The sequence below is a fragment of the Dryas octopetala genome, chromosome 2, assembly GCF_963921425.1.
Source record: "Dryas octopetala chromosome 2, drDryOcto1.1, whole genome shotgun sequence".
NCBI classification, from domain to species: domain Eukaryota; kingdom Viridiplantae; phylum Streptophyta; class Magnoliopsida; order Rosales; family Rosaceae; genus Dryas; species Dryas octopetala.
Genome location: NC_141367.1, coordinates 24,366,089 through 24,393,724, shown reverse-complemented (window position 1 = coordinate 24,393,724; position 27,636 = coordinate 24,366,089). Strand labels below are relative to the sequence as shown.

General features: G+C 37.2%; 1 protein-coding gene across 5 annotated transcripts in view; it reads left to right on the top strand.

Moving 5' to 3' along the window:
- LOC147294501 (calcium-dependent lipid-binding family protein) overlaps positions 1–27,308 on the top strand; it is a 36,768-nt gene extending 9,460 nt beyond the window's left edge. For 2 of the 5 annotated variants that reach the window (XR_015120928.1, XR_015120930.1), the window contains 44 exons: positions 49–276; positions 366–475; positions 1,971–2,067; positions 2,460–2,558; positions 2,676–2,819; positions 3,043–3,111; positions 4,197–4,685; positions 4,782–5,102; positions 5,369–5,500; positions 5,610–5,723; positions 6,859–7,043; positions 7,498–7,606; positions 7,684–7,827; positions 8,797–9,072; positions 9,280–9,954; positions 10,341–10,553; positions 11,729–11,829; positions 12,444–12,739; positions 12,846–12,930; positions 14,143–14,841; positions 14,947–15,265; positions 15,779–15,937; positions 16,046–16,209; positions 16,313–16,493; positions 16,587–16,856; positions 16,960–17,166; positions 17,474–17,528; positions 18,089–18,219; positions 18,341–19,330; positions 19,415–19,491; positions 20,201–20,651; positions 20,775–20,861; positions 21,265–21,420; positions 21,519–21,703; positions 21,978–22,505; positions 22,710–22,887; positions 22,976–23,118; positions 23,216–23,342; positions 23,617–23,838; positions 24,988–25,344; positions 25,558–25,716; positions 25,827–26,111; positions 26,477–26,690; positions 26,864–27,308. Coding sequence is in view for 2 of the 5 variants with exons in the window: in XM_086234619.1 (XP_086090745.1) it covers positions 49–276; positions 366–475; positions 1,971–2,067; positions 2,460–2,558; positions 2,676–2,819; positions 3,043–3,111; positions 4,197–4,685; positions 4,782–5,102; positions 5,369–5,500; positions 5,610–5,723; positions 6,859–7,043; positions 7,498–7,606; positions 7,684–7,827; positions 8,797–9,072; positions 9,280–9,954; positions 10,341–10,553; positions 11,729–11,829; positions 12,444–12,739; positions 12,846–12,930; positions 14,143–14,841; positions 14,947–15,265; positions 15,779–15,937; positions 16,046–16,209; positions 16,313–16,493; positions 16,587–16,856; positions 16,960–17,166; positions 17,474–17,528; positions 18,089–18,219; positions 18,341–19,330; positions 19,415–19,491; positions 20,201–20,651; positions 20,775–20,861; positions 21,265–21,420; positions 21,519–21,703; positions 21,978–22,505; positions 22,710–22,887; positions 22,976–23,118; positions 23,216–23,342; positions 23,617–23,838; positions 24,988–25,344; positions 25,558–25,716; positions 25,827–26,111; positions 26,477–26,581; positions 26,864–26,905 (10,164 nt within the window). In the remaining 3 variants the exon portion in view is untranslated. Of the gene's footprint in view, positions 1–48; positions 277–365; positions 476–1,970; positions 2,068–2,459; positions 2,559–2,675; positions 2,820–3,042; positions 3,112–4,196; positions 4,686–4,781; positions 5,103–5,368; positions 5,501–5,609; positions 5,724–6,858; positions 7,044–7,497; positions 7,607–7,683; positions 7,828–8,796; positions 9,073–9,279; positions 9,955–10,340; positions 10,554–11,728; positions 11,830–12,443; positions 12,740–12,845; positions 12,931–14,142; positions 14,842–14,946; positions 15,266–15,778; positions 15,938–16,045; positions 16,210–16,312; positions 16,494–16,586; positions 16,857–16,959; positions 17,167–17,473; positions 17,529–18,088; positions 18,220–18,340; positions 19,331–19,414; positions 19,492–20,200; positions 20,652–20,774; positions 20,862–21,264; positions 21,421–21,518; positions 21,704–21,977; positions 22,506–22,709; positions 22,888–22,975; positions 23,119–23,215; positions 23,343–23,616; positions 23,839–24,987; positions 25,345–25,557; positions 25,717–25,826; positions 26,153–26,476; positions 26,691–26,863 lie in introns of those variants that run through there. The other 3 variants (XR_015120929.1, XM_086234619.1, XM_086234621.1) reach the window with 3 other exon arrangements.
- The last annotated feature ends 328 nt before the right edge of the window (positions 27,309–27,636 follow it).

Here is a 27,636-nt window from a genome sequence, read left to right as displayed (position 1 = left end):
AGTTATTAGAATCCGCACTAATCATACCTGTACATCTTTTCATTGAAGATCAAAGTACCTCACCCAAGTTACCCGTCAATGCGCATTTCAATTCAAGTGCCAAACCTTGGGGTTCACTTTTCACCATCGAGATTTCAGAGACTCATGAGATTGTTTAACATATTGTGTGGTACGTTGGAAACCTGTGGTCAGCCTGCCGTTGATGATTCCCAAGCAGAACTTACCCCATGGAGTCCTGCAGATCTTTATACAGATGCTAGAATTTTAGTATGGAGGGTATGTCCTCAATTATAAGGAAAACAAGCTTGTGGTTTTCTTCATATATCAGTATCTGATGTTAATTATTCCTCTATTTCCTGATTTAGGGGATTGGAAATTCTGTGGCTACATGGCAATCCTGTTTTCTTGTGTTGGCGGGGATAAATCTTTATGTTTTGGAGTCCGAAAAGTCACAGAATTACCAGCGACATTCAAGGTTGCTCTTCTCTCTCTCTCTCTCTCTCTCTCGCCCTTTTGATAATGGGGTTGTATCTCTATGTTTGGGAATCTGGAAAGTGCCCAGTTAATAGTGTTGCTCTAGGTTTGCTTTTTTCCTCTTCAATTTTTTTCTTTGATATGGACTGCTGGTTCACTGTTGTATTTCTGTTTATATTATATTAGTATAATTAGGAATAAATGTATCTTTCTTTTCAAAAAATAATTATTATGTTTCTTGTATATATAAATTTTAATAAGTAAAAGATAAGTCTATCAAAACCAGCTGAACCTTAAGTACGGAGGGAGTATTCAAAAGAAACACCAGAAATTTACAGCCACCATTTCACAGAATCATAACATCCTGATAGAGAGATAAGAAAAAGGATAAGTGGGACTAGCCAATAAAGGATCATGTTCACAACATTCTTGTATAAATGTTGCAGAAAACAGAACATCATGACTTTCTTGCAACTGAAGAATGAAGAAGGAGATGGTGCATTGTAACTCAATCAAGAATTCAAATATGAAATTTCCTGAAATTATCCACAGTGAGTAACTTACCCCTTGATGATTCCCAACCAAAGACGGCCACTTTTGGAAGGACTTTAACCTTCCAAATGCTCAGCCAAGGGAAAGAAACATCCCTCCTACCCCTTAAAAACTGATAATAAGATCAAAAATTAAAATTGCCCCCTTTGCTAGGTAGCTACTACAACTTATCACGTTCTGCGCTCCTTATCCTTACATAACCAGAAAAGGTTTAGTCGAATGGTTAGGCCTGTGGTTTTCTCCCATGCGGTCTGAGGCTCGGTTCCTCAAAGGTACCTATCTGTTTTTTTTTTTTTTTTATGAGAAACAAAATCCTTTCAATAAACAAAGGTACCTTTGAGGAAGGTACCTATCTAGCTATTTGCTAGTGTCTCTTGCCTCCCAAAGATTGTAGGGTTTGGCGGGGGGGCCACAGTTTCGAATCCGGTAGGCAGACTTCTGGGTACAAAAAATCCTTATAGGGTATATAACAAACTCAAAAATGCATAAACTGACTAGTTCCCGGTTGTGCATCAACCTATTAAAAGTTGGAGTCCCCTGAAATGCCTATTTGACTGAGTCCCAAACCATATTATCAATGACCAATGCTTCTATGTTTGAAGCAATAAGATAAAGCTCTGGAGGAGATCCTTCAAGGTTGTCTGTACCATATGCCCATCACCCACATCAATGCAATAACGTTAGAGGAAGAGGTCCACCTCATCCTTGTTTTCTTTGGAACTACCATAAGACTCCATAACTTCATTTGTACACCAATAATCCCACTCAATCACATATTTACTCACACAACATGCTTTTTCCTCTTTTGTGCCCTATGGCTTGATTTCTTTATTGAGTAATTATGAATTTTTTTATGGTGCATTTCCTTTGCTATTATCTCCTGTAATTGAAGGTGCATTTCCTTTGTGCTCCTAATTGAAAATTTCTTCTTTGGGATGCTGCAGCATGGCTGGTAGACAAGTATATGAGGTTCCTCCAACCAACATTGGTGGTTCACCATTTTGTCTTGCTGTGAGTTACAGGGGGATGGACACTCAAAAGGTATGCCAAATTTGTTTGAAGTGATATTTGACTGTTTGAAGGGCATATTTTTTATTTCTTAACATGTCTTGATGTACAATCTGACAAAATGCTTTGTTTTGTTGTTGCACTAAGTAAATATGTGAGTCTTAGCATATGTAATTTCATTTTCCTGTGAAATTTTACTTTCCAAACATCTCTTCACAGTGGCACTCATTCTTTTCTCATTCATCTGGAGAATAGCAGTTAGAGTTGAATTGAAACTTTTCTTCTGTTCCTTAGACCTGACATCTGGATGAACATGGAAAAATATTACTTACATTTGTGTTCATTTTGTTCTAGTCTTGTGCTTGGAGCTTGGGACTTCTGTCCTTTAAATATAAAAATTTTACACATTTATATTTATTTTCCAGGCTCTGGAGTCTTCTAGTACCTTGATTATTGAGTTTCGGGCTGAGGAGGAGAAGGCCATTTGGTTGAAAGGACTTATACAAGCCACATATCAAGCTTCTGTATGATATAAAACCTCTCTCTCTCTCTCCCCGTCTATCTCTCTGAACTTAAATCTCCCAATTTATTCATCTTCTTGGTCCTTGATCCTTATTACTGAAAACTTGTATTGCATATAGGCTGCTCCTCTGTCAGTTGATGTCTTGGGAGAAACAAGTGATCATGTCGCCGACTTTGGTGAAACTCAGACCACGAGTTCAAAAACAGCTGACCTTGTCATTAATGGGGCATTGGTGGAGACAAAGTTATTTTTATATGGAAAGGTTGGATTTTCTTTTGGTGGATCCATCATGTCAAAGTATTTACTATCTATAGGGGTCCTCATTCTCATCATTCTTGGTTTTGGCTATTTTAGAAAATGGATAGCCACCTGTACACCTTCTTTATGTGGCTTACTACTTTGTATGTATAAAAAAAGAAAAAGAAATAAATTTACAAGGCTACCGATTAAGCAATATGATAATTTTTTTCTATTATACCATGCAGAGTGGTGATAAAGTTGATGAAGAACTTGGTGAGACTCTTATTCTTGAGGTTCTTGCCAATGGGGGAAAGGTTTGTGTGGCTAGTTCATGCTTCATTGTGATTTATGAAAGCTTGTATCTTCTGTACGTTGACAGGGAATTTTGAATCTGAAAATATATGAGATTTTAACATAAGAATTTGACTGAGATTGTTGAATCTTTTCATCCTTGATCTCTCTGCCTTAACTTCGGCATTAAAATACCAAACTGGACTTGAATGAGAGATGCATGGGCCGTACTGGTAAGCTTGGTATTGGGAGATGTTCCCCAAAATAGTTCAGATAAATAAATTTGGCTAGTCCTTATAAAAAAATCAATTTGGCTTGTAGGTCTTTTTCTTTGGTCTGAAGTGGTTATATCACCTAGGATAATTTGGTGGAGAGGAATAGGACATTTGATGATTATAAGGGGGTCGGGGTGGAGGAATTATTGGGAAGGGTGAAGTTTTTGGTTATTTCTTTAGGCTATTATGCTAGATTGGAAGGTATCCTTAAGATAATTTTTTTGTTGAAGCTGTTATAGCTTTAATTCTCATGTAGATATGTTTCTATTCATCAGTGGACTCCTTGTATACATATTCTACTATTTCATGAAATGTTTAATAATATTTGTTTCTTTTAAAAAATTAGGGTGGTTATATCACTTGTTTTTGGAGAGACGTTTGTCCATTGGTTTTGGTGATGTCAGGATGTATGAGCTGTCTTCTGCTAATTTTTTTTGTTTTTTGAACATTTTCATATCTGTACCCATTGTGTGTGCATGTATACAGCCAAGTCTCCTATACAGTGCACCAGTCTTATATGTGACTTCTACAAGTAGATTCCCTGTAGTGGCTTTTATATTGTAAGAGTGGGCTTACCGTTATGACATATCTCTTTCAAAAACTATTATTATTATTTATTATTATTTTGATAAGAACCAAATACTTCCTTAAAGTAAAGTCAATGAGGTACAAAATACTGTCCAGCAGTGGACTAGAAGTTCACCAACTTAACAGAACAATGGGAGATTACTCCTTTACGCCAAATCATTATGCTAAATCTTGAATAATTACTGGTGGTAATGAATACTCATCTATATCTTCTATTAAATACTAGGCCCCTTTTTTTTTTACAGTTGCACATGATTCGTTGGGAAGGTGACCTGACAGTTAAGATGAAGCTGCACTCTTTAAAAATCAAAGATGAGCTTCAAGGTCGTCTGTCAACAACCCCACAGTATCTGGCTTGCTCTGTGCTAAAGGGTGACAAGTTATGTTCTTCTCCTGGCATAATTGATCCACACAGGAAAGAGATGTCTGTTTTACATAATGAGGATGACGATACTTTTACGGATGCTTTGCCAGATTTTATGTCTATATCAGATGCAGGCTTTGGTTCACAATTTATGGATATGGCTGCATGTGCAACAAGTGAGGACATTGATGATGCTGTTGGATTTGCACCTACTGAAGCCTTAACTCTTGAAAAAAATCTGGTAAAGGGAAAGGGCATTTCTGGTGAGATATTTTATGAGGCAGAGGGAATTGATTATTCAAATTTTGTATCTGTTACCTTCTTGACTCGGAGTTCTAGTTCACCTGATTATTATGGTATTGATACACAGGTACTGACATGAACAGTCAACTTTTAGTTAAAGTTGATCTTTGTTCTGTATTACTTTAATTTGCAATGCTAATCCTTTCAACTGAAATTTCTTCAGATGAATCTCCGCATGTCAAAACTGGAATTCTTTTGCAACAGACCCACTCTTGTTGCTTTAATTGATCTTGGCCTGGATTTAAGCTCTGTGTATTCTGTGGAAAGTAGTGCAGACATGACTGAAGTTTCAGATGATAAACCTTTGATAAACAAAGAAAAGACAGAAGAAAATGGGCGCGTCAATGGGTTGCTGGGGTATGGTAAAGGCCGTGTAGTATTTTATCTAAACATGAATGTTGACAGTGTGACTGTGTTTCTTAACAAGGAGGATGGTTCTCCGCTTGCGATGTTTGTGCAAGAAAGTTTCCTGCTGGATCTCAAGGTGATGAGAATTTTGTCTTTAATAATTATTTTAGTGTTCCCATTTCTTTTTCAATATGTGACATGTAAGTAGTATTGTTGGTTGAAATTTAGTACTGTTTATAAAATATTATGGTTTTGTGCTACTGTACTTTCTCTTTGGTTCATTGCCATCTTTAATTCTGTAGCATTCTCTCTAGGTGAACTGAACTTCATGTGTAGTTTCAGGGTTGATATTCTAGGTCTACGTTGACTGTATTTACTGACTCGAGTTGTCTGTTTGTTAAGGTCCACCCAAGTTCTCTTTCCATTGAAGGCACCCTAGGAAATTTTAGACTCCGTGATATGTCTCTTGGAACAGATCATTGTTGGGCTTGGCTTTGCGACATACGTAATCCTGGGGTTGAATCCCTTATCAAGGTACAGATCACTCCGATGATCAACTATTGCTTTGCAGGCATCCAATATGCTTTATTCTGATATTTCTTTCAGTTTATGAGATAATTTCATCTTTTCATTTTTTTTCCAGTTCAAATTTAATTCATATAGTTCTGAAGATGATGATTATGAAGGATATGATTACAGTTTGCGTGGCCGACTTTCTGCTGTCCGTATTATTTTCCTCTATAGGTTTGTTCAGGAGGTATGTTTGACATTGCTAACAATCATATGAATACAACATTCACAGGGATGCATTATTGCTTTTAACCCAAATGTTTAAAGTTTATATCTTTTGGGTTTTATGTAGATTACTTTGCTTTTTATCTTATAATTAATAATTTTTTTTATGGGAAGAAACAAATGTTTTATTAATGCTAACAATATTAAAAAATAGTGCACAAGGATTCCACTCTAAGGACATAGAGAAAGAAAGAAGAAGAAGAAACCAGACATATATCTATCCTAGCCAATATAAAACAAAGTTGAGACCAAGAAACCCCCCAAACACTCCTAACTAAATGACTCTAACATACTGCAGTCTTTCAGTTATAGCAGAGAGGGAGCAATCCTTATATTCTGCAGATACTGAAGCCCAGAGAGAGGACCAAAATCTGGCCTCAACCCAATGCTCATCTGACCCTGACCCACTAAAATCTTAAAAAATTCTTCTATTTCTTTCCATATATATAACCCAAAGAAAGGAAAATGCAGTGCACCCCCACAAAGCTTTAGCTTTCGTTCCACCATTAAACACCACACGTTTTAATACAACAAAGAATAACAATCCTTAGGATTACCCAGCTCACCCAAAACTCGCTGAACAGATTTGGCCACAACTTCAATACTACTGGATTGTGAAGAAAAATATGATCTGTTGGCTCCCCATCCTTTTTTACACATGATGCACCACTGAGAAGAAAAATAAGCCCAAGGTCGTCTTTTCTGAAGCATCTCAAATGGGTTGACCTTAGCATGAGCTACCAACCTTGACAGGACCTTTTTTTTTTTTTTTCATTAGAACCCTAGCTCCCCATATCAATTTTTCTGTCTGAAAATCTAAAACATCTTTACTTTCACTTAGAGATTTGAAGTAATAGCTACAAGAGTTGCAACCTGATGATTTCAGTTGCCATCTCCTTGTATCTGATCTAGCAGGAACCAATCTTACAATTTCCAGAAAACTTAAGAAAGAAGACCACTCCCCAATCTTGATATCACTCATTTCTCCTGAAGCCCAAATCCTACCCTATAGAAATGGAAGAAGCAATCATTATTTAAATTAATAATGATCAGCTTTGTTTTGAATCATGACAAATTTTTCGGACATGCTAATGCAGATAACCGTGTACTTTATGGAACTTGCCACCCCACATACCGAAGAAGCAATCAAACTTGTTGATAAAGTTGGAGGCTTTGAGTGGCTAATTCAGAAATATGAGATTGATGGAGCTACAGCATTAAAGCTGGACCTGTCACTTGATACTCCAATAATCATTGTTCCGAGGAATTCAACAAGCAAAGAGTGCGTAAATGTGGATCCTGGTTCTTACTATATAATGCCTATCAGTTTTTTATTAGAAAGTTGAGTTGCATTTGGATGACAACATTGAGAATTACATGGGAATTAAATAAAATTTATGAAAATTTTCAAGCAGTTGTCAGAGGAATAGTTGCAATAGATTAGAGTGACATGGTTCTGGTATTGCTAAAGAGTGGTTCTGGTTAATGATTTAGTGATCTTGGTGCTGGTGCTGCTGTCAATTGTGATGGCTACAGTGGTGCAATGTTGGTGAATATGTTGGTGTTAGTTGTGGCTGCAATGAGGCAGTGGATAAGTAGTGACAACTGAAGATTATGTTGGAGGGCAGTAGTCCAGGATTTTGGTGCTTTATGACTGGATATATTTTCAAAGTTATATGCATTTGATATATCAGTATTTCAAATTGACATTGTCTCTGTATTTTGTTGAATTGCAGTTTCATTCAACTTGATCTGGGCCAACTACAAGTTACAAATGAATGTAGTTGGCATGGTTCCCCAGAAAAAGATCCCTCAGCTGTCCATATTGACGTCCTTCATGCTGAGGTAGGTAATTATTTATTTTTCTTGGACATCATAATTGCAATTTCTGAACTATTGTTTACTCTGACATAAAATTGCAGATTCTGGGGATCAACATGTCTGTAGGAATTGACGGTTGCTTGGGTAAGTCAATGATACAAGAAGGCAAAGGACTTCATGTTTTTGTGCAGCGAAGTTTGAGGGATGTCTTCAAAAAAGTCCCAACATTTTCTCTTGAAGTGAAGGTAACTTTAATATGTTAAATTGTAGAATTCTATTGCATATATCTTTCTAAGCTTTCGGTAGATTATACATCTTTAGTAGGTATTATGATGGAATACTGTTCCCCTTACCTGGTGGTTGATACTTGATATGTGCATAGGGGAAAGGGAAGGGGTGGGGGTTCATCTTGTGGTGGTTGATAGTTGATATGTGTACTGGATGATATTGAGTGCATGGGGTAAAAAATATGAGAGGGCCTTCAGTTTTTATAAAATTTAAAACCCAGCTTTACCCTTTGAATTAAATAGAAAAGATATAAAATAAAATAAAAAGTTAAAAGATAGAGACAGAGGGCTGGAGGCAAGGGAAGGGGGAGGTAGGGAGGGGTCTCTGGTGAAGTCGCCAGTCAGCCATAGGTGGAGAGGTTGCCCAATCTTTTTGTTTTTTGTAAAAGGAAAATTAAATGTTAAAGTTGAGGGTAAAATGGTCACTGAATTTATAAAATTTGGAGGGGTACATAAGCAAACAAAGGTATGAATAGAGTTTTGCCAACAATATATGTTACAAATGGTGAACGTACATCGGACTCTGTGCGCACTTTAGACTATTCCTTGACTTTTTTACTCAATAGATGGTGATTCAACTTATCCACTTGTCAATTGGTCTCTGGTTATGATCAGATGAGTTCCTGTATTCAAAACTTTCTGACCTTCTTAACTAGTAATTACTGTGATTCTGCATGTGTAAGGCCGATACATTGTTCAGGTTAATTTGGTGGGCCAAGATTATGCTACACACTCTTAATTTATTTAATTTTGCTTGTTCAAATGTTTTTGCTTTCTTGATGGTTCCATAATTGAATGAGTTTGACTTTTCTGATGTAGGTTTTAAAATAATGTTCTTCAGTGTTTCAATTTGTTGGTTTTTTATTTTGTCATGCATGTAGAATGTCGTAATTCTCTAGTTGATTCCTATTGGTTGTTTTCTACCAGGTGGGCTTATTGCACGGCGTCATGTCTGACAAAGAATATAAAGTTATTTTGGACTGCGCATACATGAATTTATGTGAAGAGCCAAAGCTTCCCCCTAGTTTCCGTGGTGGCAAATCTGGTTCAAAGGATACAATGAAGTTTCTGGTCGATAAGGTCAACATGAATAGTCAAATCCTACTATCACAAACTGTTTCCATAGTGGCGGTTGTAATTGATCATGCCTTGTTGGAGTTGTATAATGGCATTCATGCGGAGTCTCCTTTCGCTCAAATTGCTGTGAGTATTTACGTCAATTATATTTTAGTAGAGTTTATTTTGAATTGTGCGTGTTTGTGTTTATGTCCTGTTTAAGCTTTTCTGAGATTTCAGCTTTCATTTTGGTTTTAAGATTTTTAACCCAAAGTTGTGTGTTGTTTTCTGACATACTATGTTTGTTCCCAACATTTGGTTATGACCTTACTTGCTTGTTTATCTGCTTTTCAGCTAGAAGGTCTTTGGGTATCATATCGGATGACTTCATTGTCCGAAATAGATCTCTACGTAACCATTCCAAAATTTTCCGTAGTTGACATTCGCCCTGATACAAAACCTGAAATGCGCCTAATGCTTGGATCATCCACTGATGCTTCCAAACAAGTTTCTTCTGGAAGTTTGCCCTTTTGTTTAAATAAGGGGAGCTTTAGAAGAACAGACTCTGATGCTGGATTTCATGTGGATTTACCAATATCAACAATGTTCTTGATGGACTGTAGATGGCGCACATCATCTTCATCATTTGTGGTTAGGGTTCAGCAGCCTCGAGTTCTTGTTGTAGCTGATTTCCTTCTGGCTGTGGGTGAGTTTTTTGTGCCTGCATTGCGGACAATAACTGGTCGGGAGGAAGTGATGGATCCTAAGAATGATCCCATTGGTAAAAATAATAGCATAGTATTCTTGGAACCTATTTACAGACAGACAGAAGATGTGGTGCACCTGTCTCCAAGTAGACAGTTAGTAGCAGATTCTTTAAGCATTGATGAATATACATATGATGGTTGTGGAAAGACCATCTATTTAAATGAGGAAACAGATGCAAAAGAATTCCATTCAACTAGGCCTCGACCAATTATTATAATTGGACGTGGAAAGAGGTTGCGGTTTATGAATGTTAAAATTGAGGTACTGATCCTGTTTATTTGTAATAATATTTGTGATGATTTTTTAGATTATTTTGATGCAGAATCAAAACATGCCTTAGACTTCGTTACTATTTAGAAGGTGTGCAATGGGTGTGTGGGGGAAAATGTCTTCCAATAAAAATAAAAAAGTTTCATAAACTGGAAAAGTGACTAGAGAGGTACAAAGAGCAATTTTTTAGGGCAGACTGGAAAAGATGGAAAAAAGAAAGTGTCTATAACAATTTTCTTATGTGACCATGTGTCTTGTTTTATTTTATTTATTTATTTTTGGGTGGTTTGTGTCATGCCTTGCACACATGTTAGAGTAAATATTATTGTTGAGTTTGCTGCTTTTTCTAAATTTGGATTGTTACTCTCCTGTTATAGAATGGTTCACTTTTGAGGAGGTATACATACTTGAGCAACGATAGCAGCTACTCGGTATCCTTTGAGGATGGTGTAGACATCAAGTTGGTAGACAGTTCATCTGATGATGACAAGAGTCAAGAATACTTGCACGAATTGTCAGACACCTCCAATATTTCTTCATATTCAGAAAGCGATCCAAATACAATCCCAAGTTTCAGTTTTGAAACACAGGTAAGTAATTCACCAATATTAAATCTGTTTTGCTGCTTTTGCAAACTCATTTTATATTATTGTTTTAGATTGGAGGTCTACAGTGTATTACAAAATTATTCTGGGAATAGTTGGGGGTTGCATGGGGATAGTTCTGTTCTGTAATGAGTGATGACTTTGTTGTTTGTTTTCTGAAGTGGACTCCTTCTCCACTGCTGTTCTACTTTGTCGGATGAGTTTTAATAAAGTGTTTGTTTCTTTTCAAAAAATAAAAAATAAAATATCTGTTTTGCAAATTAAACTTTCTATTGGAACCATGACTCAGCCAACTTTATCAAGGACTATATGCATGAGACAGCCACAGTTCAAGACATTATGTGTACATTGAAATTGATAAACTAATTGAAAGCATTGATAGATTATTATCTGTGTTTATTTGATGGTACGTTATGTAGTGTTTCCATAAGTTACTAATTACTTGGTATATTGGGATTAATATCTGTAGCATGGCTTTTTCTGATAACCTTTTGTAGTTGTGTTGGTTTTGTGGGATGACACTGTAGATAAGGCTCCCTGCATGCATCTTTACTAACGAATCCTGCTATTCATACCCCCAATTGCTCTTTATATCCTCCATTTAAAATTTTCTCCAATATTCTTGTTTTACCCTCAATAAAATAAGGGAAAAAAACATCAGACCACCCAAAACCCCGCCCCGCCACCCTCATCAGTGGCCTCTCCTCCCCCCCCTCTCTCTCTCTCTCTCTTCCCTTCTCTCTCTACCTCTCTTTCTCTTCTGTTCTCTCTCTTTGCACAACACCGGCTCGAGCCATAAGGAGGCTGTTGTTGTGCAGAGAGTGAAGGGAAGATAGATAGAGAGAGAGAGAGAGAGAGAGAGAGAGAGAGAGAGAGAGAGAGAGAGAGAGAGAGAGAGAGAGAGAGAGAGAGAGAGAGAGAGAGAGGTTTCAATTTATATGTGGGCAATAGAGGAAGTTTTGAGGAAAGAATTTATATGAGGGTATAAATAGATAGCGCCTTTATTATTATGTATGCTACTTAATATTTGAACACAGATATAGATATGGAGCTTTTCTTTTATAGGTAGGATATAGTCTTTGTGGGGCTTTTTGTCTTATTGTTTTTTGTGAGCCTATTCTTATAGTTTTCATTTTTGGATTACTTGTTTTGGTTTTCAGGTTGTTTCTCCTGAGTTTACCTTCTATGATGCTTCAAAGTCTTCTCTGGATGATTCATATGGTGAAAAGCTTCTCCGTGCAAAGTTGGATTTTAGTTTCATGTAAGAGTTTTCATATTAAATTTTCACTTAGTTCTCTCATTCTTTCTAAAAAAATGTTTGGCAACAATAATAATAACTGCAAATGAGTTTGATTTTATGTGATATGTAGGTGAATACAATACGTTTCATTGTCAACATACATTAAAAGTATGCAATTTTTTCCTTGTAACTGATCGCATTAGCTGTTCTATCTCTTATCTAGAGAAAAGAAAAACAAAACAAAACAAAAGAAAGTACTCTCGACCTGCTTTGAATTCATCGCAACACCTTGCCCATTGTCATCCACTGCTTAAGTCACCACCATCTATGGTAGCCAGTGCCTTGAATCGGCTATCATCATCCATCTACCTTGTCAGTCAGTGTGTGTTTTGTTTTCATGTTGATCAAAGTTTCATGAGAATTTTGACGATCTACACAGATTAAGACCCAAATTTCTTCCTTTTCCCTTTTTTTGTTTGTTATTTTTGAAAGCTTGCATTCTTGAGATTTACGACTTCTATTCCCAAAAGTCATTCAAGTTTGTTTTTCGGAGAAGTAAAAGTATGCTAAGGCAGTATTAGAGTGGTAAAAGAGAATTTGCACTATTCAAACTATGTAACCTGTTATTTCAACAGGTATGCGTCAAAAGAAAATGATACCTGGATTCGAGCCCTGGTGAAAGATCTTACTGTCGAGGCTGGTTCTGGTCTTACTGTTCTTGATCCAGTGGATATATCTGGGGGATACACTTCTGTTAAGGACAAAACAAATATGTCTTTGTTATCAACTGATGTCTGCTTTCATCTTTCACTGAGTGCTATTTCTCTAATAGTTAATTTGCAAAGCCAGGCAACAGCAGCACTGCAATTTGGAAATTCAATGCCCTTGGCTCCGTGTACCAACTTTGATCGAATTTGGGTGTCCCCTAAAGGTCTTTCCTCAGATTATCTGGAGCAATTTGATATTTTACTTGTATTATTTTGTCATCAGTTTACATTCGCAATAATCATCAAGGACTCGAAAATTTTTTTTTGCAGACAATGGATCTTGTTACAACCTTACATTTTGGAGGCCTCGAGCACCTTCAAATTTTGTTATATTGGGAGATTGTGTGACATCAAGGTAGAGTTTAATGGAAATTTTTTTCATTCATAATATTTTGTCATCTTTTATTTCATCAAAACTAGTCCTATGCTGCATATTTTTATTTGTTGTATGCTATAATTACTCTTCTGTTACAGAGAGGGTCCCCCTTTCTTGTCCTCATATTTTTCTCTTTTCCAGAAGTACTCCACTTATACATTAACAACCGTTATATTAGTCTTAACGCCCCCCCCCCCCCAGGGGGGGGGGGGCACCCCTATCTTAGGAGTTAATTTATTGAAAATTTTGTAAAACAAAATAAACTACCTTTAACACATGTTCTAAACCTCTACTTCTTCCTAGCTACTTCACTTTCATGACACCACTTATGTTTTTATTCTTTGGATTGGAAACAGAATGGTTGTATTAATAGAAGTGGAGAGTACAATCAAAGTGGACCGGCAGTCCACAAGAAATACACCTCTTAACCTACACACTAGACAATATAAAAAATGTAAAGGTATACAAACGGAACACAGTCTTGCCAGTATTCAGAACAATAGTCATCCAATCTACAGTATAAACAGCTGCATGCCAATCCATATTTAAAAGCAGAAAGGGGCAATCACAAAATGTAGAAGAAACAGAAGCCCAAAGTGATGCTCAGAATTTAACTTTATGCCATAAAAACCATCCAGAGTCGCCCACCTTCACCTAAAAAGTTATGTTGTTCCTTTCAACCAAATCACCCAAACTATTGTGGCTAACAAGAAAATGCTGATTTTTTTTGAGGTGTGCTGTTCTAGCCCTCTTGTGGTGTGTGTGGCTGGAATGAAACAAGAGGATCTATGAAGACAAGGAGTATGTGGAATTAGTTTTGGATAGGGTTAGATTGCTTGCTTTTCTTTGGGCATCTTTGTCAAAATCAACCTCTGCACATCTAGAGGGCTTGCATAAAACAAGGCGATATGAAAGCACTTGCCCTCTTGCTTTGTAGAGGGTTCTCATTTACTTGAAATGACCGCATGATTTATATTATTTTGCACCTAGCTATCTTGAAGAGAACGAAAAATAAAGGAAATGACCTAATTAGTAGAGAAGTGGTGGTTGGGGTTGATCTCAATGCATTCAGTTCATTTGTTTCACTGTTGCTCTATTTGAGGAAGATGTTCACTTTCTTTGCCCTTGTAATTCTCTTGTGTGTTTAGATTCTATATTTATTTATTCTTGCTTTGTTGTGATATGTTTCAGGCCAATTCCTCCTTCACAGGCAGTAATGGCAGTGAGTAATACATATGGGCGTGTGCGTAAACCAATTGGTTTCAATCTCATAGGCTTGTTCTCTGCTATTCAAGGATTTAGTGGTGGTGATTCTGATGTTGGTTGTGATTGTTCTCTTTGGATGCCTGTAGCACCACCAGGATACACAGCATTGGGTTGTATAGCAAATATAGGGAAGGAACCCCCACCTAACCACATCGTTTATTGCATTCGTTCTGATCTTGTAACATCAACAACATATTCAGAATGCTTATTTTCTTCTCCATCAAATCCTCAATTTGCATCTGGATTTAGCATCTGGCGTGTAGAAAATGTTCTTGGATCATTTTATGCCCATTCTTCTACTGAATGCCCTTCCAAAGATAGTTGTAACCTCAATCATCTTCTTCTTTGGAACTCAAATCGGCATCATTCTTCTCCTAAAGAATCTGCCTCAGATTTGTCTGTTGATCATAACTATGGAAGTCAGAAAACCGGAAGCCAGACTGCAAATTCTTCTGGATGGGATATTGTCAGATCAATTTCGAAGGCAACTAATTGTTATATGTCGACCCCTAACTTTGAGAGAATCTGGTGGGACAAGGGCAGTGACCTCCGCCGACCAGTCTCAGTATGGCGACCCTTTGCGCGTCGAGGCTATGCCATATTGGGTGATTGCATAACCGAAGGGTTGGAACGTTTTATCATTGACTGTTCTTTATCAGTTTGTCATTTGCGTGATGTTTTGTTAATCTTTTGTGATTTTTATTAACCAGCATGTGTTCTTCCTTTCAGCTTAGAACCACCAGCTGTGGGCATAATTTTTAAGGCTGATGATCCCGAAGTATCTGCAAAACCTGTGCAATTTACTAAAGTTGCCCATGTTGTAGGGAAAGGTTTCGATGAAGTTTTCTTCTGGTACCCGATTGCTCCGCCAGGTTATGCTTCTCTTGGATGCATAGTCTCCAGAATCGATGAAGCCCCATCTGTAGATTGGTTTTGTTGCCCTAGGATGGATCTTGTTAATCAAGCTAATATTCTTGAGGCACCCATTTCAAGATCTTCAACTTCAAAGGGATCTCAGTGCTGGAGCATTTGGAGAGTTGAAAATCAGGTTAGGATTCTTTTCTTTTTTTTTGGGGGGGGGGGGGATTTGGAAACATAAACTTCTATTGAAAAAAAGAATTACAAGAAAAGATGGTCAAGATCTCCATCTAAACATAACTGACAGCTAGAGCCTAACAAGAGGTTAAGTTGCATTCAGTTTAAAACTCACACCCAAAAGACACTAAAACGAATATCCCTAGATTGCTTTGACAATGACTCTTATAAAAATGCTAAATATCTGAATCTGTCCCATATAATTTCCACTTCCTCCCTGTCCTAAAAAACAAAGCCCACTTCTTCTGCCTTGCCATCAAATATTTTGTTTCTCCTTTCCATCCAAACAATCCCAGAAGAAGCCAAATCAGGTTAAGATGATTATTCAGTTAACTCTTAGTGTGAATTTGGCATGTAAATATGCAGCTGCTATACCTGAAGATTGGTATAATTATACGAGAAGAAGTGGTTAACTCTTAGTTAACTCTTATGTGGTTATGTTTATTGCTGCCTTCTGTTTCTACAGGCCAGCACTTTTCTTGCACGTGGTGATCTGAAGAAGCCATCAAGCAGATTGGCTTACACTATTGGTGATTCCTTGAAGCCAAAGGCTAGGGAAAACATAACTGCTGATGTGAAGCTAAGATGCTTCTCTTTAACTGTTCTAGACAGCTTATGTGGAATGGTAAGTTTTATAAACAAATTTCTAAGACTGGAATCCAATGTAAAGATAGTTCTCTTTCTTCTTACTGTTAATTATCTTGATCATATTGGATAATCTGGATTCTTTCAGATGACACCACTATTTGACACGACAATCACCAATATCAAGCTTGCAACACATGGTCGATTGGAGGCTATGAATGCAGTACTTGTTTCCTCTATTGCTGCATCAACCTTCAATACTCAGTTAGAAGCATGGGAGCCACTTGTGGAACCTTTTGATGGAATATTCAAGTATTATATTGGTTCTTTCTAATTTTCTGTTATATCACTATCTTAATATGGTTAAGCTAAATTCTTTTAATGTTCAAGTGTTCTTTTATTTGACTTTTTCAAGGTTTGAAAGTTATGATACTAATGTACATTCGCCATCAAAGTTTGGGAAGACAGTGCGTGTTGCTGCTACCAGTATCCTTAATATAAATGTCAGTGCTGCAAATCTTGAAACTTTTGTGGGGACCATGCTTTCATGGAGAAGACAATTAGAACTTGAACAGAAAGCAATGAAGATAAATGAGGTAATGCCTAGAGTTGATTTGTTGCATCTTGGTGGGGAGAGAATTGCAATATCTATAATTTTTGAATGCCTAATCATATCACTATCTTTTCAGGAAGCTGGTGGTCTATGTGGACAAGGAGAGGATCAGACTTTCTCTGCATTGGATGAAGATGATTTTCGGACTGTGATTGTAGAGAATAAACTTGGGTGTGATATATATCTGAAAAAAGTTGAACAAAATTCAGACACAGTTGACCAGTTACATGATGGTGACTGTATTTCTGTATGGGTTCCACCTCCAAAGTTTTCAGACAGATTAAATGTTGTGGATGAATCCAAGGAAGCACGATATTATGTTGCTATACAGATCCATGAAGCCAAGGTTGTAAATGTGGTTAAATAATTCAAGTTTCTTGCCCTAAATTTGAAATAATTTTTGTTCCTACTTTCAAGAAATAAGATTGATGCTTGATTTCTTTTTGCAGGGTTTACCTATTATAGATGATGGTAACAGCCATAACTTCTTCTGTGCTTTGCGCCTTGTTGTTGATAGTCAGGCGACAGATCAACATAAACTTTTTCCTCAAAGTGCGAGGACAAAATGTGTTAAGCCTTCAGTTTCAAAGATCAATGACCTAAATGAAGGCACAGCAGAATGGAATGAACTTTTCATATTTGAAGTTCCTTGGAAGGTATCTGACGGACTTATTTTTTTAATTTTGACACTCTTTTTTCCTCACTCTTTTATTCTCATTATGATACTTCTGTATTCAATGGTCAATGGGTTGCCAGAGACGTTGGGAAAAAAAAATATACAATAAAAATCAGAGATATGCCTAGAAGTTGTAGTTAACCAACACAAATTGTATCAATCTTCTAAACTTCTTCATCTGTCTGGTCTTGTATTGTTTTGTTAATTTCCTGACTAGTATTTGTTGTAGAAATAATAAACTCTTTTTAAGTGTAAATTTGCCAAGCTTGAGTGTGTTAGTGTTGCAGGCCCCAGCTAAACTGGAAGTGGAAGTGACAAACCTTGGAGCGAAGGCAGGAAAGGGTATTTGCTATGGCATCCTCCTCTGAATTAGGATTTCTTTCTCGTGAACTTGCATCTGCATTTGTGGATTCAATTCTTCTAATTATGTTGATTCCTTCACTTAGGTTTCTGATTTGCATGCTTATTTAAAATTAATAAATCGTGCATTTTAGAGGTGAATGAAATGTCTCATACTTTTCCAGCATCTTGTATATCTTCGTTCATGGCTCTTACTACATGTAACTGTCTCTTATGTTTATGATTACAGAAACTTCTCTAATAACATATCTGTTTCTGCTCTAAATGTTTACTCAAAAGTTCTGTTCCCAAATACGAGCTCCACTGGGACTTCGTGCCTTTTTTTGATGTTTCATTTATTAGCCGTGTGTACCTAACAAAGGAATCATGATTTTTTTTCCTTTGGGGGTCTTGGTGTAATCTTTTCGGTCTTTTCATGCAAAAGGATATGGAACTACTTATTAATGGTTATTTACCCCACTTTCTTTGCTATTTCCCACTGATTAGACATAAAATTCTCATGTATATGTTATGGTCTAAAAACTGGAGCTTTAATGATATAGGTGAAGTTGTGGGTGCACTCTCGTTTTCTGTTGGGCAAGGTGCAAATATGTTGAGGAAAATAGCTTCAGTGAGGTTGTTCCATCAAGGTCATGATATTCAGAATATAGTATCATATTCACTAAGGAGGAGGGTAAGTTTTCTTATTTCACATTATTTATGCATGTTTGGTGTCATTAATTGTGCACAATTACACATTATTGTCTGTGGACATGAGTGTTTTTTTCATGCTTCTTTGATGTTGTACTTTGAAGGTTCAACATAACAACCTCGAAGACATGGACGAATATGGATGCCTGTTGGTTTCAACTTCTTATTTTGAGAGGAAAAGAACTCCTAGTTTACAAAGAGATTTGGAGACTGAAAATGTAATTGAAAGAGACGTAGGTTTCTATGTTGGTCTTTGCCCGGATGGTGTTTGGCAGAGCATTCGATCATTGCTTCCGTTGTCAGTTGTCCCCAAATCATTACAGAATGATTTTATTGCATTGGAAGTAGTCCTGAAAAATGGCAAGAAGCATGCAATTTTCAGGGGTCTTGCAACAGTTGTAAATGAGACTGATATTAAAATAGAGATTTCAATATGTCGTGCTTCTCTGGTTCAAGGTCACGAGTCCTTTTCGGGAACAAGTGCTACGACAAATTGCCGAAGGAGTGATTTCCCTGCCATAAATACTGGAGATTCTTTTGTCTTACCTTGGAGAAGTACGTCAACTGATTCTGACCAGTGCCTACAGATTTGTCCTTCCATTGATTATCCTCAGCCTCCATATTCATGGGGTTCTGCCGTGGCGGTGGGTTGTGGTTATGCATATGGAAAGGACCTGACTGTTATGGATCAAATTTCACAATCTAGACAGTATAGTTCAAAGCAGGAAAATAAGATACCTAATGTTACTTTCAAGTTGAATCAGCTTGAAAAGAAGGATATACTTTTATGTTGTTCTAGTACCATAAATAAACAATTTTGGCTTAGTGTTGGGGCAGATGCCTCTGCTCTTCATACTGAACTGAATGCACCTGTTTATGATTGGAGAATATCTGTCAACTCTCCTTTGAAGTTGGAAAATCGACTTCCCTGTCCGGCTGAATTTACAATCTGGGAAAACACAAAAGAAGGAAAATGCATTGAACGACAGCATGGTATGATCTCTTCACGTGGGGGTGTACATATATATTCAGCGGACATTCAGAAGCCTATATATCTTACATTATTTGTTCAGGGTGGTTGGGTCATGGAGAAGGTAATAACTGTGTCTTAAAATAAATGCATTTCTTGTAGCTATATACCATTGTGAGTTTAATAACTATAGTTGTTGTTCTGGCAGGACCCCATTCTTGTTTTGAACCTTTATTCCAATGACCATGTCTCATCATTCTGGATGGTTCACCAGAAAAGTAAAAGGTTTGTGGTTCCAGGAAATCTTTTTTTAAAGAGTTAAGAATAAAGTAAATTAAAGAGGGAGGACTGAGGAGATTACAGTAGATTGAAGAGTTAGGGAAGAGGAACTGGGAGCAATTTGGGATAGAATTAGGCTGCTTGCTTTTCTTTGGGCATCTTTGTCAAAACATTTCAGGAATATCCCTTTTAGTGCAATTATTTTTCATTAGGGAGGGGGGGTGTTTTGTTTTGATTGTTGACATAGTTGGGTTTTGGCTGTTGTTTAGTTGTCTTATGGACTGCTCATTCAACTTTTTTGTCTCCCACCCCCACGCCACTCTCTCTCTCTCTTCCCTTCTCTCTCACTTCCATTCTCTCTCTGCCCAGCTGCTCTGGCAGCATAAGGGAGGCTGGCAACCTCACCAGCCTTTTCTTTTTTCTTTTTTCAGAGGGTGGGGGTGCTCTGGGTGGGGCGGGGCTCGGGTGGGTGGTTGGGCTGTTCAGATTTTTCTTTTGCAGTTTTTCTAAATTTTACGTGAGGGCAAAAGAGGACATTCTGGGAAAATTTTTATAGGGTGGTATAATGAGCAATCAGGGGGTTGAGTAGTCCCACCGTAATTTTTCCTCTTTACTTGTGTACAAATGTATAACATGCTACATTGATGTTTGCACGGTGATGCCTGAGATCTGTACTTGTATTATATCATGATGTCAATTACCATTATATACGCAGGAGACTGCGCGTGAGTATTGAACGTGACATGGGAGGAACCACTGTTGCACCCAAAACCATAAGGTTTTTTGTCCCATATTGGATCATTAACGACTCATCTATTCCTTTGGCATATCGAGTGGTGGAAGTAGAACCTCTGGAAAGTGCTGATACAGATTCCATAATACTTTCTAGAGTCAAGTCTGCAAAAACGGCCTTGAAAAGTCCTACAAACTCTTTGGACAGGAGGCATTATTCCTCAAGGAGTAACACTCAAGTACTTGAAATTATTGAGGACACTAGTCCCGTTCCTAACATGCTTTCTCCACAAGATTACGCAAGCCGCAGCGGGGCTACACTGTTTCCATCTCAAAAAGATGGGTATCTGTCCTCACGAGTGGGCCTTTCTGTTGCCATTCGTCATTCAGAAATTTACAGTCCTGGAATATCTCTTCAGGAGCTAGAAAAGAAGGTGCTTTAGATAAAGCGTCAAATTAGATTCAAATTTTTTTTTTTTCCCTTTTAAATTGATATTGCTTTTTAGAGTTGCCTGAAACTTGTTCTATATTATATGATGCTCCTTGAATCTTTCCAGGAACGGCTTGATGTCAAGGCATTCAGTTCAGATGGATCTTATTACAAGCTTTCAGCGCGACTGAACATGACCTCAGACAGAACAAAGGTTGAATTTTAATACCTAGCGACTTAAATTGTTAATGGTTTTCTCTTAGGAACTTCTACAATGTGATCAAGGACTAACCAAATTAGCCTGATAATTATTGTCTCTAGATATGATTTAGGAAAATAATAGGACCCATAAACCCCCCCCCCCCACCCCAAAAAAAGAATAAAAAATAAATAAATAAAAGTATAAAGATGATGAAAGATTCTGTTCCCAGGTCGTCTGCATGTTTAAAATGAACAGAAGGATCATTGTATGTGGAGGGTCCTGGGTCCATAGTAAGAATTATTGTTTGTCCCAATTTTTCGTACTCATGGGATTCATAGCCTATGCAAATGTTGAGTTTCATTTGTATATATGTATATATTCATTAATAAACAACAGCTCAATGGTTAATGTTCAGGTTGTGCACTTCCAGCCCCACACCTTGTTTATTAATAGAGTTGGATACAGTCTCTGTCTGCAACAGTGTGATTCACAGTCCATGACATGGATTCATCCCACGGATTCTCCAAAACCCCTTTGTTGGCAATCTTGTGCCAAGGTTGAACTGTTGAAGGTCAGTGCTGTTTAATGGTTTTTCTTATCTTATTGATTATATTTATACATGGATAGCATACATTGTCTGACTTCTGGATGGGGTTTATTTTACTTCAGTTGCGGGTGGATGGTTACAAATGGAGTACACCATTTAGTGTTTGTAATGAAGGTATCATGCGTGTTTGCTTGAGGAAGGATACTGGAAATGATCATCTGCAGTTACGAATAGCAGTAAGAAGTGGAGCAAAGGACTCAAACTATGAAGTTATTTTCCGTTGGAACTCTTCCTTCAGTCCTTACAGGTCACAGTTTACCATGTCTTATGAAACTTCTCTTATTATTTCCTTCACAGTTTGATTACAAAATAATGATTAGTTTGTGAAATAAAAAGAGGTGATGTTGATGCTAATGTATTTACCATAAGATAAAGAAACATTTTGCTTTCCTGTTCTGGTGAAATTTTCTTGAACGATTAGTGATAATTGATATGGATGTTTTCTCGTTGCAGTTGTGGTTTCTTCTTCTTTACTTGTATACATGTGGGTCCAGATCTGATTATTTAGTTTCTTCCAACAGGATTGAAAACCGTTCCATGTTTTTACCCATCCGAGTTCGGCAAGTGGATGGTACCAGTGATTCATGGAACTTTCTTCTTCCTAATGCATCTGCTTCTTTTTTTTGGGAAGACCTTGGCAGAAGACGATTATTAGAAATCCTGGTAGAGGGGGCAGACCCATTGAAATCAGAGAAGTACGATATTGATGAGATCTCCGATCACCAACCCATTCATGTGGGAAGTGGACCTTCTAGAGCTCTACGTGTTACTGTAATAAAAGAAGAGAAAGTGAATGTCGTCAAGATCAGTGACTGGATGCCAGAAAACGAACCGACTGGAATTTTGAGTAGAAGGCATTCATCACCTCTGTCTGAGCTTTCTAAACAGCAACAATCACCATTGATCTCTGAATGTGAATTTCATGTTATCATTGAGGTAGCTGAGCTTGGGATATCCATAATTGACCATACACCCGAGGAAATTCTTTACCTTTCAGTTCAAAATCTTCTTTGTGCATATTCAACTGGGTTAGGCTCTGGAATCAGTAGGTAAATTTGCTTTCAATTAATACTTAACGGCTTGGAGAACAACTTGTTTAATGTATTAGTCAGTGGATGCAAATACATCTTTAGTGCAGTCTTCATAAGCATCGCATCTTTAGGGTGCTGTTGTTGAATCTTTGTACTATCTGTGTTCCTCTCTCATGATCGACAATTATTGATTCAGAAACTATGTTCTTATCCTGTTTACAGATTCAAACTTAGAATGCGTGGAATACAATTGGATAACCAGCTGCCATTAACTCCAATGCCAGTTCTTTTTAGGCCGCAGAGAGTTGGAGAGGAGACTGATTATATCTTGAAATTTTCCATGACAACGCAATCAAATGGGTCACTAGATCTGTGTGTCTATCCATATATTGGTCTCCTTGTGAGTTCAACAAAGTTCTAATTAACTAGAGGAAGGTTTATGATTTTCTTCTCCTATGTATATTAATTTATCTGTACTGATCATTCAGGGTCCTGAAAATTCTGCCTTTTTGATAAACATTCATGAGCCTATCATTTGGCGCCTTCATGAAATGATTCAGCAGGTCAACCTCAGTCGGTTGTATGATACACAAACGACTGCTGTTTCTGTTGATCCAATCATTGAAATTGGGTATGCAACGACTGTTTCAAAATCATCTTTCAGATCATTGTTTTTCCTACATTTGGTTACCTGTAATTCTTTTAATTGATGTTACCCTTACTTGCAGAGTTCTTAACATCTCAGAGGTTCGGTTCAAATTGTCAATGGCTATGTCACCTAGTCAACGGCCAAGAGGTGTTCTTGGCTTTTGGGCATCTTTGATGACTGCATTGGGGAACATGGAGAATATGGCAGTAAGTGTTAGGATTTTTCCTCCCACTTTTTCTTGATTTCAAAGTGTTTTTTCTGGATTCAATTGTAGAAATTTTTGTCTCTCCCCGTTGAATGTTTTATCATGAGATCGTGTACTAAAAATTAAGATATTCAGTTGGTGAATGTTAGTGTTGCATCACATACTCATCTGTTCTTCATCTGACTTTGCACTATACGTGTGGACGTTCTTGTATCCTGTATTTTTCAGAGTACAAACAAATTCTTGAATATAATATATTTACATTTGTTATCCAGGTGAGGATTAATCAAAAGTTTCATGAGAAAGTGTGCATGAGGCAGAGTTCAATGATCAGTATTGCTATTTCAAACATTCGAAAGGATCTTCTCGGCCAACCCCTTCAACTGCTCTCTGGTGTTGATATATTGGGTAATGCAAGTAGTGCACTTGGACATATGAGCAAGGGCATGGCTGCCTTATCATTTGATAAGAAGTTCATTCAAAGCCGACAGAGACAGGTTTGCTTTAGAATTTGTCATTTGAATTACTTTTTTCTTTTGGTGAGTCATTTAAATTAATTTACTTTCACATAATTGCTTAAATTCGGCTGTCATTAATTGCCAAGTTTTTAAGTTTTGGGCCTGTGCACTAACTAGTTTATCATGTACACATATTTTATGGTTGCAACAGTGGTATGTACTTTTATCACATCTTAAGCTTTTGGAACTACTTTGCACCAACAAACTTTGTCATGGTACCAAAACAGAAGATCATGAGTTTGAATCCTTGCAATTTATCGGTCCAATATTTAAGTTGAATTTCTCATGTTCGACCCTACTGATGGAGCATGTGAGGGATAATGTTCAGAATATAAAACAATTGTTGGCCCACATCCTAACAGTTTAAGCTGTTGAGACTAGTGGTAAAACTAACAAACTATCAATGCTTGTGATGTTTTATAGGAACTAATGTAGGAGAATGACAAAGGAAATTCCTCTATGGAAGTTTCAACTGGAACCTTTTTTCCTTTTTTTGGTGAATCCACATGAAGTCTTGAACCTTTTCATTCTTGTTGCAAAGTAACTAAATTCATACTTCCAAATTTGCTCATCTGTGGACCTTGGTTATTAAGGAAAACTTTCTATAGCTGGGCCATAGCCTTGTAAATGCATGCAGTGCACACAAGGCATATCAACTCAATGGAACCTGGAGCAAGGATTGTGGTATATTAAATGCAAAAGGGAATACTGTGCAGCAGTAAAACATTATTTGCACCACTTGGTTGAAAAATAAACTCATTCCAAAACATGAGAACTTTCCTTTACCTTTATCGAAGTTAAAAGGGATAATTATCTTTAATTTACTCAATTATATTTTAGGAAATATTATAGTACAGTGATTAACCATGTGATAAGACTGTGCGCATTTGCATTGGCCTTTTGTTGCATTGGCCTTTTGGTACGTTGATATTTAAATGAACCATTTTTCTCGAGTTTGTTTATATATATAGTCTGGCTCATGGAAGAGCAAATGCAATGTATGATACTCTCCTTGGGTTGTACCTTTCCAGCTAATGCTTATTGCAATTTCTACACTGACAAATCTCATTGTTTTAGCTCTATATGCTGGAGTGTTTATATTTCATTTAAAAAATTTTACTTTGGCAGGAAAGCAAGGGTGTAGAGGACTTTGGTGATGTTATCAGAGAGGGAGGTGGAGCACTGGCAAAAGGTTTCTTCAGAGGAGTCACTGGCATATTAACAAAGCCGCTTGAAGGTGCAAAAACTTCTGGCGTTGAGGGTTTTGTTCAAGGTGTTGGGAAAGGATTAATAGGTGCAGCTGCACAACCAGTGAGTGGGGTTCTAGATCTTCTGTCCAAAACCACTGAAGGTGCCAATGCAATGAGAATGAAGATCGCATCAGCTATAACTTCTGATGAGCAACTCCTCCGCAGACGTCTGCCTCGGGTTGTTAGTGGTGATAATATACTTCGACCATATGAAGACTACAAAGCACAGGGACAGGTACTAGTTGTTTGACTAGCTTTAAATCCTTCTCTGAAAGTTTTCATTAATTTGACATATTTGGAACTGATGTTATATGGGTTTCAATGCATGTGATCTAGAAAATAGAGCGACATTATTCTTTGTTAGTTGATATCCAGCTTGCTGACTTGTTTGGTAATGATCAGTTTGTGTTCAGTGACTAAAACTGAATCTACTTGTTTTGTCATGAAGGTTATATTGCAGCTAGCAGAATCAGGTTCATTTTTCCTCCAGGTTGATCTATTTAAAGTACGTGGAAAGTTTGCATTATCAGATGCTTATGAAGATCACTTTTTACTCCGCAAAGGAAAAATTCTTCTGGTCACTCATCGAAGAGTGATTCTGTTGCAAGTAAGTTAGCAAGATTAGAATCAGTTGTGGTGCTATCTATCCTTTCCTATCTGCTATACACCATACTTGGAAGTCACCAGAAAATGACAATTGTATTTTTTGTCATTCAGCAACCCTTTACCGTAGCTCAGAGGAAGTTCAACCCAGCTAGGGATCCATGTTCAGTATTGTGGGATGTACTTTGGGATGACCTAGTGACAATGGAATTGTCATTTGATAAAAAGGATGGCCCAAAAGCTCCACCTTCACGGCTCATTCTTTATTTACAGGATAAATCAACTGAGTTGAGGGAACAAGTTCGTGTCATAAAGTGCATTCGTGATACCCCACAGGCTCAAGAAGTGTACTCCTCAATTGAACGAGCAATGAACACTTATGGACCAAACAAACCAAAGGTTTGATTTTGATGCCATACCTTTGAGTTCTGCAGTGTCAGGTTATTGCATTGACTTTTATCTATGTCAAGGTTGACCTTGGAATGCTAAAATTATTCATAAAAAACCAAGGAAAATTATAAGATATTTTATATTGAAAGTTTTGACGAGAATGTGAAATTTTCTAAAATAAATTGTGTAATAAGTTTGTTCTGAGTCATTTACTGATGGCCTGTTATATATATACAGGTGTTTTTGATAAATACTGATTTATTTATAAGGATTCACAGCACCCATATAACACATTGCTAAAGTTTGCGATATTCTTCCTTACTAGTTAAGGTTTTATTTCTTAATGAAAACCTTTGATTTGCAATGTTATTCAGGGAATACTGAAAAAGAATGTGACAAAGCCATATTCACCAATTGCGGATAGTGCGAGCGCTGAAGCTATACAAAAAGAAGGGATTAGCGTCTTGTCACCCCGACAGGTGCCTGCATCAGTTCCTCGTAGTTCAACTTTTGGCAGCAGCACCATTTGATTTTTCGAAATCATTGCTCGGGGGGAAATATGGTTTTTTGGCTTTCTGCTGTGGTCAGGTCATTGGGGTTTCTTCTTGATTTTAGCCTGCATGTTCAGATGTTCTAACCATCTGATAGGTTTTCTATAATTTGATCATTGCTGGAATGATCATTGCAGTTATTGCATTGATACGTATAGACAAGACTGGTATAACATCAATTTCTAATTTTGCAGAATATTGTTTTTACAGGTTCAGAAGATGAGAAGGTTGTTTCCTGCTGGTTTTTTATGATAAGTCCCACAGGGACCACCGACAGACACCATGTAAGGCATGAATATGAATGGTACGTGTAGCCTCAAATACACATTGATATGTATATGAATATATAAGGCTGACATCGCATCTACCTGTCGCCATTATAGCTACTAGGGGCTCCAAAGTTTGTACAGGTTTTGACATTCCTTGTATATGTCTTAGAATAGTCGATTTATACGTACAAATTTACCAAAGGCGGTCAGTTCAAAAGCTCATTGTAAGTCGGTTCCATATGAATATGATGCTTTATAAATGTAATTGACGGATAGGCTTAGGAAGTAAAATCATAGTAATTGCATCTTGTTTAATGTATGGTGTATCCAATGAATTGTGCTTCAGACAAGTCGCATCAATTCAATTAAGAGCTGTATTTTTTGTATATCATATATTTGCTGGACACTCTTTCAAGAGTCAAGGAAAACCCTCCTTTTTCTTGCGTTGTCTGAAAGCAAATAATGTTAGATATTGTTAAGAATAAATGAAGTTCCAAGTGAATCTAAATGAAAAATTACCCTTTTTTTTCGGATTTTGTTCGGCACTAGTTAATTGAACGAGTAAAAGGATGTTTGGTGGCGCACAAGTGAACGGGTAGAACAATGTTCAACGGCAAACAAGCAAACGGGGTAGAAGGATGTTCGATGGCGCACAACTAAACATCTTGATTTGTGACCACCAAACTTTTTAAAAAGTTCTTAAAGGTGTTCTGT